This window comes from Populus trichocarpa, chromosome 12 (genome assembly GCF_000002775.5).
Source record: "Populus trichocarpa isolate Nisqually-1 chromosome 12, P.trichocarpa_v4.1, whole genome shotgun sequence".
Lineage (NCBI taxonomy): Eukaryota > Viridiplantae > Streptophyta > Magnoliopsida > Malpighiales > Salicaceae > Populus > Populus trichocarpa.
Window position 1 is genome coordinate 15007617 of NC_037296.2, and position 20288 is coordinate 15027904.

A 20288-nucleotide genomic window follows, 5' to 3' on the forward strand; every position below is an offset into this window, starting at 1 on the left:
TATATTTATTATTTTTTAAAATTTATTTTTTATCGTAACATCAAAACAATATGGAAATATTAAAAAATAATAAAAATGTAATACTTAATAAACAATTTTAACAATTTCCCGCAGGTTAGCATGATTTCCGGATCACGTGCAGTATGCTAACCCTCAAAAGTCAAGGTAGTAATGAATATTGAATTTTTTTATTTTATTTTCTTTTATGAAAACTAGTGAACTATATTAAAAGGACTGCTATGCTTTTTGCAACTTGCAAGAAAGCATGGTGCCCACTTGGAGAGAAAGAGCGAAGGTGACATTCATTGTAACTTTACTGAATAACTAAATAGCAGCCATGTTAGTGGTTCCAACATTGTACATACGTTGCTGAATGTTACCTATCTACGGCTGCCATGTTCCCGTTTTTACTTGAGTTCAATTATTCTCCTGCTCCTCCTTCTTCTTTCTCTAGACCTGGATGGGGTTATGATGTGTTTCTAAGTTTTAGAGGTGAAGACACTCGCAAGAATTTTACGGATCATCTTTACACTGCTTTACTCCAAGCAGGAATCCGTACATTTCGAGATGATGACGAACTTCTTAGAGGAGAAAAAATCTCCTCACAACTCCCCAAAGCAATTCAAGAATCCAAGGTTTCTATAGTGGTTTTCTCTAAGGGCTATGCTTCCTCCACTTGGTGTCTTGATGAACTTGAAGAAATTCTTGATTGCAGACATACAACTGGCCAGATTGTTCTACCAGTTTTCTATGATATCGGTCCTTCTGATATTAGAAAACAGACGGGAAGCTTTGCTGAAGCCTTTGATAGACATGAGGAACGTTTTAAGGAAGAAATGGAGAAGGTCCAAAAGTGGAGAAAAGCTCTTGTGGAGGCTGCAAATTTATCTGGGTTGGATCTTCACAGTGTTGCAAATGGGTACTTCTTTCCTTTCCCTATATCGATAGAAAATGCTTATAACTATTACTCTTATTACATTTTGTATTTAAAATTTGCATTAAATTCAAAAGATTATCTTTCATTGATGAATGGTGACTTTCTTTTTCTATGCACAGGCATGAATCAAAATTCGTTCAAAAGATTGTCCAAGAAGTTTCAAGTAAATTGAATCCCAGATACATGAATGTTGCCACATATCCGGTAGGTATTGATTCTCAAGTCAAAGATATCATTGCCATGTTAAGTGTTGGTACAAATGAAGTTCGAACTGTGGGAATCTATGGGATGCCAGGAATAGGCAAGACAGCCATAGCAAAAGCTGTTTTTAACCAGCTTTGTCATAAATTTGAAGGAAGTTGTTTCCTTTTGAATATCAGAAAAAGCTCAGATCAACACAACGGTCTAGTTCAATTACAGGAACAGCTTCTTTTTGATTCTTTAACGGGAAAGATTTGGTTTGCTGATGTTGATGCAGGAATCAATGGCATCAAAAGCCAATTTTGTCGTAAAAGGGTACTTGTTATTCTTGACGACTTTGATCAATCGGAACAAATACATGCGTTGGTAGGAGAGCGAGGCTGGTTTGGTCCTGGAAGTAGAATAGTAATTACAACTAGAGATGAACATTTACTCACACAACTTGAAGTGGTAAAAAAATATCCCGCTAAAGAATTGAACCATGAAGAGTCTCTTCAACTTTTCAGTTGGCATGCCTTTAGGGAGCCCCATCCAGTGACAGAATATGTTGAGCTGTCTAAAGTTTTAGTTGATTATGTTGGTGGAGTTCCATTGGCTCTTGAAGTCGTAGGTTCTTACTTGTTTAGAAGAAGCATCCCTCAGTGGACAAGTGCTATAGAGAAATTGAAAAAAATTCCTCACCACCAGATTCAGAGGCAACTTAAAACAAGTTTTGATGATTTGGATGGTGACAAACTGAAGGATATGTTCCTTGATATTGCGTGTTTCTTCATCGGTATGGATAAAGATTATGTGGGAAAAATACTCGATGGTCGTGGTTTTTATCCAGAAATAGATATTAATATTCTCAGGGAAAGATCCCTTTTAACAGTCAACAGTGAGAATAAGTTACAGATGCATAATCTCTTACGAGACATGGGAAGGGAGATCATTCGTCAAATGGATCCAAATCCTGGAAAGCGTAGCAGACTTTGGCTTCACGAAGATGTAATGGAAGTGCTAGGAAAGTGTTCGGTAAGAACCAACTGTTCTTCATTTAGGCAACAATTGACGAAAAGTTTCCACAGAAGCTTTCCCGTGATCATAAACTATTGTTTCCTGTTTAATTCTTGTTGTTTTTTAGGGAACAGAAGTAGTGGAGGGTATCATGCTAGACGCTCAAGCGTCAAAAGATGCATTTCTAAGCACTACATCATTTGCTCCAACGACATCTCAAGCATCAAAAGATGTAGTTGTAAGCACAACATCATTTGCACGAATGACGTCTTTACAGTTGCTCCAATTCAGTGGAGGACAACTCCGCGGACACTGCGAACATGTTTCCGAGGCATTGATATGGCTTTGCTGGCATAAATGCTCTATGCGAACTTTACCACACAAATTTCAACTTGACAGCCTAGTTGTTCTTGACATGCAGCACAGCGAAATCAGAGAGCTCTGGAAGGAGACCAAGGTATGAAACAGATGATAAGCCCTTTTGTTTCCATAAAATAGTTTGAATTAGTGGAAGTTATGTTTCTATTTCCTTGCTGACTTCGATCTTTTTTCTTCTGGCTTCGACAGTGTCTAAACAATCTGAAAGTCCTCGATCTCAGCCATTCTATGTTCTTCGTTAAAACACCGAACTTCTCTGGACTCCCTAGTTTGGAGACACTAATTCTAGAAAATTGCAAAAGATTAGCTGATATTCACCAATCTATTGGCGAATTGAAAAAACTTGTTTTCTTGAATTTAAAGGGATGTAGCAGCCTAAAGAATCTTCCAGAAAGCTTGCCTTCCACTCTTGAAACTCTGAACACCACGGGCTGCATCAGTCTTGAGAAATTTCCAGAGAACTTAGGTAATATGCAAGGCTTAATTGAAGTTCAAGCAAATGAAACTGAAGTTCATCATCTACCTTCTTCCATTGGAAATTTGAAGAAGCTCAAAAAGTTATTTGTGTGTGGCTCTGGTTATGTTCTTGAGTCAGCCATGAGCTCAGAAAAGATTGTCCTCAAGCAACAACCTTTCCTGCCACTATCCTTCTCTGGTTTAAGCTCTTTGACAACGCTCCATGTTAGTAATCGCCATTTATCTAACAGTAATACTTCCATCAATCTTGGGAGTTTATCGTCTCTTCAGGATCTGAAACTGGCCAGCAACGATTTCTCTGAATTGCCTGCCGGCATTGGCCACCTCCCAAAGCTAGAGAAATTGGACCTGTCAGCCTGTAGAAATCTTCTATTTATCTCAGAGATCCCCTCGAGTTTAAGAACTTTGGTGGCACTTGATTGCATATCACTGGAAAAGGTGTCAATTCAGTCAAAGACAGCGCCGGATCTGTTACTGAGTCGCTGTGGAAAACTAGCTGAGATTCAAGGCTTGGAGAGTGTAGAAAACAAACCAGTCATTCGCATGGAAAACTGTAACAATTTGTCAAACAATTTTAAGGAGATTCTTCTTCAGGTTTTGTCCAAGGGAAAGCTTCCAGACATTGTTCTCCCGGGTAGCGATGTACCGCATTGGTTTATCCAATATCAAAGAGATAGATCTTCCTCAACATTTCGTATACCAGCCATTTCAGTTGGTTTAATTCAAGGACTAATTGTTTGGACTGTCTATGCAGACACTGGTAAAGACAAGTTGTCCAGTTTTTCTTCTCTTTGTTCTGCTTCTATCAGAAAAAAGAACGATAATACTGAATTGTTTTATACACGACCATACTTTGGCATTTCTTCAAAAGATGAAGATCATTCTTGGGTGATCTATATCCCATTTAGCAGGATTCAAGGTACAATTGAAGGTGGAGACGAATTGGAAGTGTCTGTCAAACCTGGCAATGGTACTACTGTAAGGAAGTGTGGCGCGCATCTAATTTTTTGAGTAAGCCAGATGTAATGCATATCTGAGGAACTGTACTGCTCATATGAAGATTTGGATTAAGCTAGAGTTTGAAGATTTGGTTTTGAGTTTTTTTCCTTCTTTTCTTTTCTTAGTTTGATCCTACTCCAAACAAAAGCTAACAAAATATTACGGAACTAAATAAGCCAGATGTAAAGGAACTGTACCCTTCTTTCTATGGAAGTTTAGGATTACTCTAATATTTGAGCTCATACATGGAATGCTGATTCGTGGTGAACACATAATTAATGATGAGGGGCGCGCGCAATACATTGCATGTATGACACAGCATGAACAAGATAAATTAGAATTAAAAAGAAAATCTAGGAAAATAGAAAAATGATAAAGGTTTTGGGAGAACTCTGAATGTTATTGTAAGTCATAAAGATTATGGAAAGCTCTTGCCTCTAGGTGTTCCTCGAAAAACAACAGCGGCATGCCTGCCTAGCTCCAACGACAAAGCCCTTCTATATAGTTCATGCTGTGATTCAGTTGTGTCCTTGCTAACACCACACGGACAATCCCATAATCCTGTATTTTAAAAAGCGCAACTAAGATTAGAAAAGATAGATATAAAAGCACACTGACAGATTCTAACAATCAACCTAGAGAAGAAACCGCGATTTTCTACCACAAAAGCACACCAGAAAGTAGCATAACGCTGATTTAATTCTAATCCATAAATATGTTGTGAAGGGAAGAAAAAGATATCCCATTATGCAGTTTTTTTTTCATTGAGACATTCCATTTTCTTAATAATTTGTTAATCTATCTGTCATTTTGTTTTAGAAAATTAGTATAAGATAAGCAGAAAAAACAAACTCTAGTCTTGTTTCCCGGTAAGAGTAAAAACAAAATTATTAATCAACTCAATATTTCTCAATGCAGATTAAAAAGACATGAAGATACAAAAAAAAAAAAAAGTTTCGGTTTTAAGAAGCAAATATATTAAATAACAACCAAGAATGAATACCTTCCGTCGAGTTTCGCTAGCCGAAAATATCATCAGGTTTAAGGAAAAGAGCAAGCTCCTCAGCCTCTACAACTGCTGCAGTTGCGGCAGTAGCATTTTTTTTTGTATATTAGAGGTGTTCTGCTCTACAATATTTGCTCTAGAAATCCCTTTTCAACATCTAGAACACATGGGAAAAAAAAACAAAACACACCAGAAGATTTCAGCAGAGCAAAAATCTGAACAGTGCATCAACTTTGGATAATTATTTAATGATAGAAGTATTAGATCCTTGTCATGAAAAATATAATAGCAGTTCCAATACTCTCATTACCTTTTCGGGAGCTAAATCCAAGTATGCTTGGTGCATTGCTGGTTTCTCTGCCAAGGTCTGAGGCATAATTTAATCATTAAATAAATGGAAGAATAGTATCCCACAGATCTGGCAAACCTGTCCATCTACATGCTGCATTCGACTCAGAATAATAATCTCTTCATTTTCTGACATTGGATAAAGCATCCAGTAACATAATGCTCTCGTTACCTTTTCTCGCTACAACTTGCCATATCATTTGAATTACATCACCTTCCCTTGATGGATATTGGAACTCAAAGAATTTTTCTACCTCTTTCAACCTCTGCCATTCTAGCCCATTGATCCTTCTTAATACTCCTGATGAGATTTAAGAGGAACTTTTCTTCTACAGCATCTGATGTGGGAACAAATATGCAGAATAGATAGTAATCAATGACATCCTCATAAGGGAGCTCAAAGTCATCACTGACGATGACCGGAGCATAGTGGCTAGCAATGGCATCAATGAGGCGATTTGATGAGGGCGTGTCACTTGCTATGTCAAGGCAAAATTTAGAGGAGTGCATTCCTCGAGAAGCTTTGCTCACTCGATCGTTTTATGAACTCCCAAACTGAAAATACGCGTCTTTTTCATCTTTTAGAGGGTAAAATAATTCTTTCCTGAATATGAGAAACCCAAAACTGAAGAATCAAGGTTCAGATAATGTAAAGCCAACAAAAAATGAGTCATGGAATAACAGTTGAATTAAAAGAAAATACTGGATCATCTTAATTAAATGGATAGTTTCCAGAATCTAATAAAAATTGAAGTTTTTTTGTGTAAAACATTCAGCAAGCCATGCATGTCAATTATGTCAGAAAAGTTTCATGAGATGATATGGTGGTTTTTGAGTTTATGAGCACAACTAGCTCATCCTTAACAGCAGGCCGCAACCCTAAACCCAAATGAACTTCCATACATGTGCATATGGCTAGTCCATTACACCTGTGAATATAGACATCAATTCCATGCAAGTCTCAAAGCCAAAAGCTAAAGTTTTGAATATTATAAGAAAAATCACATTAGACAATCTTAGTTCAATCTTTGAGTGAGCAATAGTACCGTCTCTTTTTATAAATTATCCAATCAATCCAAGAATTAATTTAATCCCCGTTTTCACCTTTTGATTCCATCGATAGCTGTTCTCTTGATCCCAGACTCAAATTAACAGATGATAGAAATCAACTTGACCATCAATTGGAAGTTCTTCGAACCAATCAAGAGCCTTTTTATTGTGCTATTGCTCATTGTCAGCATTTAAAGCCACATGATGATCCGCAGTAATATATGTTTTCTGGTTCATCTCAGTAGGAGATAATACACACTGCATCAAGAAAGTGTTTATCAGGCCTAAAAACATAATTAACGTGATCACGTACAATCTTTGCAACAATATCTGCTTCCTTGTTTAGGCATTCAGACATTTTGATAGTTTTCTGTGGACTGTGAGTGAATCATTCACAGTGAATATTCTCATCTCTGATTTTTTTCAGTTTTTTTTTAATCTTAAAAATTATGATGTAATTTGTAATATTCTTAGTGAAAGATCCCTTTTAACATGAGAATGAGTTACTAACCTCTCGTCATTAGTAAAAAGTTCAAAAAAAAATGAGATATTTTTAAATTTTTTTTGAGATGGTATATTTGTTTTCTCTAAAAGCAAGTTCTGTATTAGGTGTTTTTACTTTTAAGGATTAGATTAAAAATTGATTACTTTATAATTACATCATATTCAAACAAAATTCAAATATGTTGTCACTAATAAGTAACGAGGTGATGTGTTTGCAACTTTGATTGTAAGGTGTTATTTACTTTTATGGTTTTCCATATTTTGACTAAATTTCTTTTGAAATAGTTTTTTTTTTCTGAAAAAATATTAAAATAATATTTTTATATTTTTAATATGCTAATAAAAAAAATATTTTAATATATTTTTAATTAAAAATCAATTTTATAACATACACTAAATCAACAATAATCAGAAATGAATTTCTTAAAATCACAACACCTAAAAGTTCATTGTTTTGGATTGGCTTGTAATTAAGATAATATTGATATAATTTATTTTGATTTAAATTTTATTTAAAACAACTTTGCTAATTAGCCCTCTAAAACTATATTTAAATTATAAGATCATACAAATTCTATTTAAAAAAATAATTAAAAAAAAACTAAAAGATGAGGGGATTTTATTGTGCCTCTCCTCATAAAATAATATTCACTAAAATATTGTTTTTTTCCTTCTTTTAGTTTTTTTTTTTAATTTCAATTTTATCTTTCAACATTAGGTTTATTGGATATTGCATTTTATAATTTCATCCTTTCATTATAATTTTTTTTTTTAGATTATCTCGGTTACATAACTCGAACCATATGTTTGACTAATTAAATAAATTGACTCGATTTTTTTTCTTGAATTTTTTTAATTTCATCATTCAATATTGGGTTGTTTGTAAATTAAGTTTCGTGATTTTTTTTTGTTTTTTTTTCTATCAAGTTATCATTATCTCATAGCTCAGGTCATAGATTTAACGAGTTAACAAGGGTTAGAGTCATTTTTTAATCGAATCTTTTTTCAAGTTCAACTTTCAACACTAGATTAATTGAGAATTGAGCTTTATAATTTGTTTTAATTTTCTCTTTATTAGTTTATCCTGATTTCATGACCCAAGTCGAGAGTTTGCTAGGTTAACCCGGATTAACTCAAGTTTTTTTGGTCCTTTTTTTAATTGATTTTTTTTAATTTCATTCTTTAACATTGAATTTATTAAAAATTGAGCTTCATAAGTTGTTTTGATTTGTTTTTTAGGGAATTATTAAGATCTCATGTCCCAACATGTAAATTGACATGTCAACTTGGGTTGACCTTCATCAATTAAATATGTTATTATTTCAATATTTATAAAAAAAATCTCATCTTAAATATTTATTTGGAGTCAAATTATGTTTTTACCGTCCATTTTGGTTATTTTTAGACTCGTCAAGTCAACAGGATAACATTAAATTAATTAATAAAAAATATTATACCCGAAAAGACATTATTAACGGCTAGACATTGTTTTATGTTAAAAAAATATTTGATCTAACCTGCAACGAAATACGAATCAATAATCTAGTATCATCCTCTATCTTAAGAAAATAATTATTCTTTATAATTCAAATTAGTTTTCTTACAAACAAATGGATCAATGGAAGATATTATCACATTGATGAGAGTTTTAGAAATGAATTTCTCCTGATTATGATAATAGGTTGAATTGATATAGCAAATTCAAAACTATCTAATTTTCAACCACCACAAAATCGTAATTTGAAAAATAATTATTAATTACTTACCAGCCTTGACCAAATTGAAAAAACACCGCAAACAGTTCATCTTCATCTTATCTAAGATAGGTCTCACCACGTGTCACAATCCCATCCATTGATTCTTCTTCTTCCCCAAATTTATAATCTGGTTTGAGGGTCCCTCTCTGCAAAGATAAGTGGGGCTAGGGTTTAAAGAAATTTTTGAATTTCACAAAAATTAGAGTTGATTCCATCTGGGTTCATCAATATTTTCGTGGGTCCTTGTTAATTTTTTCTATTTTTTTCTCAATTTCTTGTTTAACCATGGACTCACCAACCCATCATCACCACCGTACCATTGAAAAAATAGACAAAGAACAGAGCATAACCACAGCAAATCTCTCTAGCCAACCAGAACTCAAAGACGAGACCTTAACAGACCCAGAAGAAAGCCAAGAATTTGAGGAACACAACAACAATAAAAGAATCAACAACGGTTCTTCTTCTTCTTCTCTTGTTTTACATCAAGTACAAAGAAAGCAACAGCAAGTGGTAATTGCAGCAAAGAGGAACAGAAAAGACAGGCACACAAAAGTAGAAGGTCGAGGACGGAGAGTTCGGATGCCAGCAACATGTGCAGCCAGGATTTTTCAGTTAACTCGAGAACTAGGTCACAAGTCTGAGGGTGAGACAATAAGATGGTTGCTTGAACACGCAGAGCCAGCAATTATTGCAGCAACAGGTACAGGTACAGTACCTGCTATTGCTGTTTCTGTTAATGGAACATTAAAAATCCCAACTGAAACACCAGCCAGAACAACAGCTGAAGCGGACATTGATGCTGATGGTTTGGTGCCTAATAAAAAACGTAGGAGACCTTGTAATAGTGATTTTGTTGATCTTGCAGAAGCCGCTCATCAGAATTCAGTTTCTTCAGGTTTGGCTCCTATTGCTAGTACAAGTCCACAAGGGTTGGTGCCAATTTGGCCAATAGGGACTCTTCTGTTCCCACAAGGGAGTAGTGTTGGTGTTGGTGAGTCTAATCAGGCTCAATTTTGGGCTTTTCCTGCTGCCAGTACAACTCCATTTTTTAATATGGCTGCTAAGCCTATTTCTAGCCTTGTTTCTGCTATGCAGCCTGGGGTCCAATCGGCTGGTAATGTTGGTGTTGGTTTTGGTGGAGGTATGTCACCTTCTAATAACATTGGGTCAATGAGTTCTTCAAGCTCAGGATCAAGTACCACGAGTGCTAGTACTGGTGGCGGCGGTGGTGGTTCACAAATGTTGAGGGATTTTTCTTTGGAGATTTATGATAAGAAGGAGCTTCAATATCTTGGCCATCCTGTGAATCATGATCATCAACAAGCACCATGTTCAGAATCTTGCATTTTGAGATGACTGGCTTGCGTTTAATCAACTTGGGGGGCAGAGATAGTGTTTTACGATTAGGGAGCAGTTTTTTTTTTTTTTTTGTTCTTAGGTTCTAGGACAAGAACGTGGTTTTTCTTCAGGTGCTGTTTATGTTATCTTTGTGGGATTTTTGGATATTAAGCCCTTTTGTCTTCACTTTGTTCTTATCATTGATTCATTTCTCCTGGTTCTTTATGGAAAGTTTGGTTTGGTCAGCCTATATGGTATGTTGGGAAAAGTTGAGCATTTTTAGCAAAAAAAAATAAAAAAATGTGTGGTAATAATGTTAATTCTTTTTAATATTAAAACATTTTAAAATCATAATTACAAAGTTGATCAATTTTGATGGATTAATTCGATGACACGCTAACTCACTCAAACTTGATTTGAATTGGATTTAATTTTAAATAAATTTTTTTTATATCAAAACTGAAGCTTTATCTTCTTTTATTTTGACTTCGGTCTTGAACTCTAAGTTAGATCTCGAAGAGTCTTACAAGCTTAAGATATCTTCACCAAATACAAGAAAAATCCCTGAAAGCAAAAAACACTAAACAGGCTTACATGAGGTTTGCCTTGCACGTGCAAGGTGGGTCCCACTGATTTTTAGGCATGTGGTGTTGATTTGCATAGGACCGATGGATTAATTAAAAAAAAAAAAAACAAGGGTGTCGATTCTGTTTCCTCATGTCCGGGTGGTTATTGTTTACAAAACAGAACAAACCCAAATAAAATTAATCTTGTTTGGAGTCTTGTTCTGTTTCAAAAATTTCAGTCAAATCCCAGCTAGAACATTTCTGTAAAATAATATTTTTTTAAAAAAATCTATATATTTTTTTTAATTTTACTTTTCAAGATTTTTTAGAAATTGAATTTCATAATTTATTATGGTTTATTTTTTCTTATAACTATCTTAGTTTTATGATTCATATCACGAGTTTGACGGGTTAACCCTGTTGAATTAATTTTTTAATTAGATTTTTTTTTCAGTTTCAACATTTGGTTGATTATCAATTAGATTTTATTTTTTGTTTCATCTTGTTTTCTATGCAATCATCACGGTTTCATGACAAAGTTCACATGTTTTACAAATTAGCTTGTTTAGATTGATGTTGTTTTATGATCTCATGACTCGGGTTGATATAATATATTATCATTTCAGTATTATAAAAAAAAATTGAATTAATATTTTTTCTTAAGTGATCATTGGTTCATACACAAATTTAAATTGATATATTGCAATTTAATTTCTTTATGATAGCTCCTTTAGATTCAACCATCCATGGATCCAAACTCTCTGTATAGTTCAATTATGGGTAGCAGATTTGACTTGAGAACAAAACACCTCCCATACACTACCCTTTCTTAATTTATTTGTTATAAGTATAGTGTGACCGTGTTTTTTTTAAAAATTAATTTATTTTTTATTTAAAAATTTTTTTTTGTGTTTTTTTTATCTAAAGTTAACACTTTTGTTCATTGGAGGACTTGAATAATGCTCTTGAGTAACTTGGAAGGGTATAAAATCCAGATGAAAACTTGTTTTTATGTGTTTGTTTCTGCTGACTACTATATATATATATATATATATGCTCTACCTCCATGGACGTTCAAATCATGATTAGATATACATTCTTCTACCTTTAGAATCAAAAGAATATATAATCGTGTTTGGTATTGCGGTTGTTGTTGTGGTTGTAATTTGAAAAAAGTTGTTTTATAAAAAATATTTTTAGTTGAGGTTGGTTTGAAAAAATATATGTTTGGTTAAAACTGTGGTTGAACAAAAAGTTGTTTAATGTATTTGGTTAAAAAAATGCTTTTCAAATTGAGGTTATAAAATAATTAAAAAATATATATATTAATATTGATGGTTTTTAATTTAAATATTGTAGATTTAACTACTGTTATTACATCATGAAATAAATAATATTGATATCAAATATTTCTTTATTATTTCATTAAACTACGTGCAATTCATCACGTTCGAAATCTATCCAACAAGTACTATATTTTCCATGGTTTATTAAGCGCGCAACAACATCAGGTAAAAATATCATAAAAAACAAAATTAGGATTGCAATCAAATTCTGCAAATGTTACGTCATCAAACGATCTCCTTCTAATTTTTTGAATAAAACACAATTAAAAATAAAAATAAAAATAAAAACTGAAAAAAATTTTTAACTAGGTCGGACCCGGCAATAACAAAATTGGGATTGCAATCAAATTCTGCAAATGCTACGTCATCAAACGATCTCCTTCTAATTTTTTGAATAAAACACAATTAAAAAAATAAAAATTGAATTTATTTTAGCCCGCCCCAACAAAATTTATTTTTGAATAAAACGCCGTTGTATATCTTAAAGCCAATTGTTGCTTAATCTTGATCTCACCTTCAAAAGCTGCGCTTGATTCTCATCACCATGATCAAACATGTCAACAAGCAGAGAAAATAGTTTTAGAGACAGTTCTTAATGCTTCCATGCATGATCCTAAAGTCCCTGCAGCTAGCTCGTATCCTTAGGATGTTCTTCCATGAGTGCTTCGTAAGGGTATGTAATTCCTCTCTTGGCACATGTAAACAAATGCATGATAGTAGTCTTTACACCGAGTAGCCAATGTAGAAAACAGTACATAGTATATGATCTTACTGGAATACTTCTTGATACAGGGATGTGATGCATCGATTTTGCTGGATTCTACTCCTGGAAACCAAGCAGAGAAAGATGGCCCTCCCAATGTCTGATCAGTTCGATCATTCTACGTTAATGATGATGCCAAAGCTAAGCTTGAGATGGCTTGTCCACGCGCGGTTTCATGTGCTGATATCATAGCCATGGCAGGGAGAGATATGTAGTAGCCATGGTAAAAAGAAAACAAACGCTTCCAACACTTTCTTACATGCATGTCCATACATATATGATTAAATGGAAAAATATTGTTTAGTTTTCTTCTAATATCATCTCACTTGTGATGTTTTCATCAGTCTGTAGGACCTTCTTGGAATGTGCTGACAGGAAGGAAAGATGGAAGGGTGTCAAAAGCTAATGATACAATCAACGTCCTACCAGCTCCAAACTTCAATGTAATTACACAGCTAATTCAAAGCTCTGTCTAGAGAGGTCTAGGAGTCAAAGACTTGGTAGCTTTATCAGGAGGCCATACTTTAGGATTCTCAGATTGCTCTTCTTTTGAAGCTAGCTCGACTTCAAAACTTTAGTTCAGTTCATGATGTTGATCCAAGCATGAATACTCAGTTCGCCAAGAATCTAAAGAAGAAATGCCCTAAACCAAACAAGGATGATAATGCAGGAGAATTCCTAGACTAGCTCGACCTCATCAACTTTCGATAATGATTATTACAAGAGAGTTATAGAAGGAAAAGGTGTCTTCGGAGCAGATCAACAAGATGGATTGTTGAATCATTTGCCAGGGATCAAAGTTTGTTCTTCAGAGGATTTGCAGCGTCAATGGTAAAACTTGGAAATGTCGGGGTGATTGAAAACGGAGAAGTGAGACTTCAGTGCCGAGTGGTCCATTAATTGAGAGGGAAGTGAGTACAGTTCCAGGCGAAAAGATTTCTAGAACACAAAGACCATCGGGAGTTCATTTCAGCTCCGTGAACAGAAGCTGTTCCAGATAATTCTTCCCTTGCAGTTGATATGTTTTGGATTAAATTTGGCATTCTAAGGTTATTCATGTATGAGTTGCCTCTAAACTTGAAAAAATCAGCTATTCCCATAGTTGGAAAACTTTGTTTGGCCTAACCGGTTAATCTGAAATCTAATTACACAAATTAAAGAAAAAATAAAAGAGAAAAACTATGACTTGGTTAAAAATTCGGGTTGATGAAGTCAAAACCTAGCATTTAGTTCATTGATTTAGTTTTGTCAAAACAACATTGTACTTTTTAATTTTTTTTTTAGCTCAACCCTTAACTCAAGTTTTGTTTCATGTCGATCCTCGAGTTAAATTTTATAACTATGAATATTGCTATTGTATTTCTTTGCATTTTTTTTTTGTGAGGTGTACCATTTGAAAAAATCAACTAAAGATGGTATTCTAGGTTATTCATGTATAAGTTGTCTATTCCAATAATGATAAAATATAGATCGGCGAACATATCGATATGGACCTGACTAACCTAAATCAAAGAAAGAATAGGAGAAAAAAATCAGGTTGACTCTGTAAAAAATCTAGATAGACCTACTTGTTAAGTAATATTTATCTAGTTTTATTTATTAAGGGTAGAATAGTATTTTCAGTTTAACCTATATATAATTCATTTGTATTTAGGTTAACTTAAGCACTCATAATAAACATATTATTGAGAATTCTAGCCTCCTTTTATGTTTGATCTGAATTACTTTAACATGGTATCAGAGCCTAATTGATCGAACCCTTGGCTTGTTAATTTTATGGAACTCGCTGCCCTTATAGAAATCATGTTCACCAATGTCAAAGCCACTGCTCATATCAAAATCGTTATCATCATCCACTTCATTCCCTGTAGGATGTTCCAACACGCTCAATGTATTCCTTTGAAGCTTAACTTCAGATCCATTTTTCAAAACATCAAACATGGGTTGTTTGACCTATTAAAAGATGGAGGATGAAGATCAGGTTTTGTGCTTGCGGCTAAAGAATTAATATCTGAAACTTTATTTTAGATTCTTCAGCTTCTGCAATTTGGTATTTCTATTCTGTCTCTGCAATTATTTTGGTATTTCGTCTTCTCTTCGGTTTCTGCAATTTGGTATCAGCTTCTGCAATTTGGTATTTCTGTTCTGTCTCTGCAATTGTTTTGGTATTTCGTCTTCTCTTCGGTTTCTGCAATTTGGTATCAGCTTCTGCAATTTGGTATTTCTGTTTTGTCTCTGCAATTATTTTGGTATTTCGTCTTCTCTTCAGTTTCTGCAACTTGGTATTTAAGTTAAGTTTCTGCAAAAAAAAAAAATTAGAGTGATATTTTGTCTTCCGCTTCTGCAAAATCTGGTATTTTGACTGTCCTTCAGTTTCTGCAATTTGGTATTTATGTTTGTCTCTGTAATTGTTTTGGTATTTCATCTTCTCTTCAGTTTCTGCAATTTGGTATCAGCTTCTGCAATTTGGTATTTATGTTCTGTCTCTGCAATTGTTTTGGTATTTCGTCTTCTCTTCAATTTCTACAATTTGGTATTTGAGTTAAGTTTCTGCAAAAAAAAAAAAAAAAAAATTTGGAGTGATATTTTGTCTTCCGCTTCTGCAAAATCTGGTATTTCGACTTTCCTTCAGCTTCTGTCATGACATTTACTACCAAAGAGATTGTTTGGTTACGTTGGTTACTTGCTGATATGAGAGTTTTCTTTTCTCATCCTACTCCTATGAATTGTGACAACCAGAGTTCTATTCAGATTGCTCACAACTCGATTTTTATAAGCGAACTAAGCACATTGAGATCGATTGTCATCTTACTCGTCATCATCTCAAGCATGACACCGTTACTTTGCTTTTTGTTCATTCTTCCTTGCAGATTTCTTTACCAAGACGCATTCCATATCTCGTTTTTGTTTTCTAGTTGGCAAACTCTCGATGCTTGTAGATGCCGCATCGTGAGTTTGAGGGGAGATGTTAAGTAATATTTATCTAGTTTTATTTATTAAGGGTAGAAATGTATTTTCAGTTTAACCTATATATAATTCCTTTGTATTTAGGTTAACTTAAGCACTCATAATAAACATATTATTGAGAATTCTAGCCTCCTTTTATGTTTGATCTGAATTACTTTAACACTACTAACTCGATTAAAACCAGGTTTTTTATTCGTATATTTTTTTTATTTATCAAAATAATATCGTTGTGATCTTAAAAAAAAATTAGAATTGACGTCCTTACCTATAAAACAGATCTCATCCAGATGAACTATCCAGTCAGATTTTATAAGTATAATTATTCCTATTCTAGAGTTTTTGTTTTGGTGTACCAGTTGAATAAATCAACTATTCCCCATGGCCATGCATGCATATTGACCAAACATAAAAACACTTCAATGAAATTAATTGTCATATTAAATTTTATATTCAAAGGTATCATTTTGAATGTTTAAAGTATGTACTATGAAGTGTTGGTTTAGTGGTTAAGACACTACTATATCCATATAAGGGTAAAAACACAAGTTCGATCCCTAGAAAGCGTATTTATTGGGAGGGGTAGTCACGAACCCCGAACAAGATTAGTCTCACCCTTTAAAAAGGTGTGAGGATACCCGGATAAAAAAAAAATATATATGTATCATATTAATCAAATAGAATATTCTAATATACTTCTTTCCTAAGCATTTTTAGGAAAGAAGTTATTAATCAAAATGTTAACATTTTTAGTATAATTTAGATTTTTCTCTCTTAACAGTGAGAGGTGTTTTCATATTAATTTGGGGTTATATCTGCGTTCTAAACAATTTTTAAAACACATTTTCACATCAAAATAAAAATAAAAGATGTATATTTTGTGATAATATTATTAATATAATCACATTTCAAAGATTTAACATGTGAGTTTGAGAAACTAATTTATTAATTAAATTACTTAATAAAAACATAAAAATAATTATTCTTTATATTCTAGTTGATAAGTGATTATATTCTCAAGTTGTCGTTCAAGATTTCAAATAAAGTCCGTAATGAAATAATTTAAATTAACCCAAACATTAATGATTTGTTTAAAATAATCTTACAAATTAAGGGTGGTTTGGAGGCTAAATTATGCAAAACTAACTTTTTAAGTACTGATTTGAAATCCAGATAATAATTATTAGGGAGTGGGGACTAAAATGACCTTTTACTTTTTGATCCCACGTGTCAATCTGACCATCTCCATCCTTTAACCTCGTGGAGTAAGGCCTCAATGGTACACTATACTTTTAAAATTTTTTAATTTATTTTAATTTTATATTAAAAAAAATTAGTTTTTTTATATCGTTTTAATATACTGATTTAAAAAATAAAAAAATTATTTTAATGCATTTCTAAATAAAAATTATTTTAAAAAACAATATTTACCACAGTCTCAAACAGGTCCACTAAACTTTGATATTCTACATCCTTGTGTTTAATGTGTGGTTTGGGAGTGCGGTTAGACCGTATTTTTTAATTTTTTGATTTTTTCAGTTTTCAATTAACAATTTTTAGTATTTTTTTATTTTTTTATTTACTAATGTTAAAAATAAATAAATAAAATATTATTTTAATATATTTTAAAGTAAAACATATTTTTAAAACTAATATTCACTATAATCTCAGCACTACATAAAGCGTTGATTTCAACCACCCAGTCATTTTCATGCAAGCAAAAGATCCAAGCGGTCAATAATATTTAGTTTAATGTTTTTTAGATTTATTGAGTTTGAATCTTAGAATTCATATACAAGGAAGTTTATTTCTCTAAACATAATAATAAATCAATGTGAAAAGTATAATTTTAAAATATATGAGACAAGAATTTGGTTTTAGTTAATGTCCAAACTAATATGTGAATATGAATGATAATTAAAAATAAATAATATAAAAACATTATATAAATTTTAATAATCCAAAGAAAATTTTACCCGTAAAAATTTTAAGTTTTTTTTTCTTATGACAGGATTATCTTGCTATGATTATTTTAAAATAATTTATGGGATATATTTTGTTTAATTTTTAGTCTTTCTAGTTTTTTTTTAAAAAAACTAAATTGTTAAAGATTTTCACTAAAATGATTTTGCATTTAATGATTGGTGTATCAATAATTTTTTTATCCTATACATGGGATTGCTTCATTAAATTCAACATTAAATACACCATGGACATACACACTAGCTATTTCACCTTCGCGCCACCGCAAGTCATAAATTTTTCTTTTAAAAAAGCCTGGTATGAAGGTTATTTTCTAAAAACAATATAAAGTATAAATAAAAAAAACTCATCCAAACTTCTAATCAAATAAATTAATAATTATTTAAATAAATAAATAAATAAAAAGTTTTTAACAATAACAAAATTAAAATCTAAAAAATTAAAATATGGATATAGACCAAAATATTTAATAGCATAATATGGTTCATTTACCCTATTATATTTAATGAATTTATTTATAAAAATCAATTTGTAACATAAATTAACACATTCATAAAATTTATTGAATAAAATAAATGGAAAAACAGTCTATGTAAGGCTGCACATATTAAAAATATTGTAAAAAAATAAAACATTTTTTAAAATAATTTTAACCTATATAAAATATATATAAAAAAAAATTATAAATGAATCATACTAATCTCATAAAAATAATTAAACACACTCAATGTAATAAAAAATAATTGTTATTTCAAAAGGGTTAAATAAGCCAAAAACAATTAAAAATGAAGGGGTATTAATCAAAACATAAATGCAAAAATTATTTTTAAAAATACATATAAAACAAATAGTAATTTAAGAAAAAGAAAAATATATAAAAAAGAAAAAATCAAAGAATGACCCCAGGTATAGTTTTGAAACCCAGGACCCGAGGCTGGAACCGGGCCGGGTTGAAGAAAAAACAGGGAAAGAAAAAACTCGGTGTGACTCGATTGACCCGATCAAAAACTCGTTTGCAACCCGTTGACTTTTGTTTTTTTACTAAAACGACGTCGTTTTGATTTAAAAAAATTGACCCGGGCGACCCGGTCAAAACCCAGAACCCGGGCCTTGGACTCGGTCGGGTCTAAAAACTATGAGCCCAGGTGTTGTGGGCATGGTAAGCCACGGTGCCCACATTGATAAGGCCTACACGCCGATCTTTATTTATATTTTTTTGAAGTTAATAGGGGAAATGACATGTTTTTTGCACCATTCTTTGCTGAAAAAATAGATGACGCGTCGTTTGTCTCGGGAGACAATGCCTAATCTATAATTGCCTGGAATCCGTGTGGTGGTTGAAAAAATAAAGCTCTTGTTTATTTAACCCAAAAACTTATTTTCAACCTCTTTTTACTTGAAACACTTAGAAACACTCTTGGAATCTTGTTTAATTAATCCATAGCCTTCAAAGACACAAAAACCGCCCCCAAACCCATAATCAATCTGAACCTATAAATTTTCTAGAGCTCATATATGTTTTAGTGGTTGAAATCATAATCAACTGCAACTTTCTCTTTTTAAACCGAAATCCAACGACCCCTCCTTTCTCCTCCACTGAAAAAGAATTAAAAAAAATGAAATATGGTATCAAAATATAGTATTTAAAAATTATAGGGATCAAGTACCTAATAGCTTAGAAAGGCATGGACTAAAATGAACTTTTCAAACAAATTGTAGAGCCACCACCAATGTTATCCGTGTTTTTCACTTAAACTCTTCTTTTTCAATTCAACCCTTATCCCTAAAAAAAATGTAATTGATCTCAAATTTAGGCTAAAAAGCATGGTTTTGAAACCCGGACCAGCCCGGCGGGTCGACCCGGGCAAACCCGGCCTCTTTTTTTATATACATAGCCATGAAACGACGTCGTTTTGGTCTTTTAATTAAAAGGCCAAAACGATGAAGACCAACACTGCAGAATTGTAGACGCCATATAGAGATAACCTAATTAAAGAAAATCAATTTCAATCCATAGCTCATGTGCCCGTAATACGTCTCCACCCCAAACACGGCGTCCCCTCTATCAATGGGCTTTACCCTTATCGGCAGCCTCTCGTAGTGATCCCACTCGTTCCCTCCAATTCATCGAGCCTGGACAACCTCTGCCTCAACACAACGTATAACTCGCTGGTGACCAGGTGAGACCTGGTGGCGTATGGAAGGTTGAGAAGGAATGAGACCCTGTAGTGCCTACAGACAAGCGAGTAGTTGTCAACGGTCCTATAGATTCCATTGACGACAGCATCCCCGATTTAGATTAGATCCTGCATCAAGACATGATTGGAAAAGCCCCTCTTCAAAGTTCCATACGTGAATATCAACATTGTTGTTGATGCACGATTGCTATTGCTTTATGTTTCGATGCCTATGTGTTTTCTCTCTCTCTTTATGATTTTCTTTTCCTCTTTACATTGCTGTTGTTTTCTTGTTATATGCAGAAGCACCTATTTGTGGTTGGAAAGCGAATTGACGAGAGAGGGATAAGAGAGGAGAATTGTACTATAGAAGTCTTTATTTGATTTGTCAAAAACATCTGAGTCTCTGGCCGTGATTTTTTTATTTGATTTTTATTTTTTTTAGGTTGACCCCGGTCAACCCGGGTCAACCCTTCTGACCCATGACCCGATTAT

The 20288-nt window shown here is 33.0% G+C and overlaps 2 protein-coding genes and 1 pseudogene across 2 annotated transcripts; all 3 read left to right on the forward strand.

The window, feature by feature from the left end:
* The first annotated feature begins 283 nt into the window (after positions 1-283).
* Positions 284-4086, forward strand: LOC18110991 (disease resistance protein RPV1). The gene is made up of 4 exons (XM_024581771.2): positions 284-919; positions 1057-2152; positions 2262-2591; positions 2702-4086. The coding sequence occupies exons 1-4, from the start codon at positions 396-398 to the stop codon at positions 3998-4000; spliced, it is 3249 nt and encodes a 1082-aa protein (XP_024437539.2). The 5' UTR covers positions 284-395; the 3' UTR covers positions 4001-4086.
* A 4707-nt stretch (positions 4087-8793) lies between these two features.
* LOC7484406 (transcription factor TCP19) lies at positions 8794-10180 on the forward strand. Its single transcript, XM_024582231.2, has 2 exons — positions 8794-9362; positions 9522-10180. Exons 1-2 carry the CDS (start codon positions 8939-8941, stop codon positions 10010-10012), a joined length of 915 nt encoding a protein of 304 aa, XP_024437999.2. The 5' UTR covers positions 8794-8938; the 3' UTR covers positions 10013-10180.
* Positions 10181-10588: 408 nt separating this feature from the next.
* On the forward strand, positions 10589-13602 carry LOC18103961 (peroxidase 66-like; annotated as a pseudogene).
* The last annotated feature ends 6686 nt before the right edge of the window (positions 13603-20288 follow it).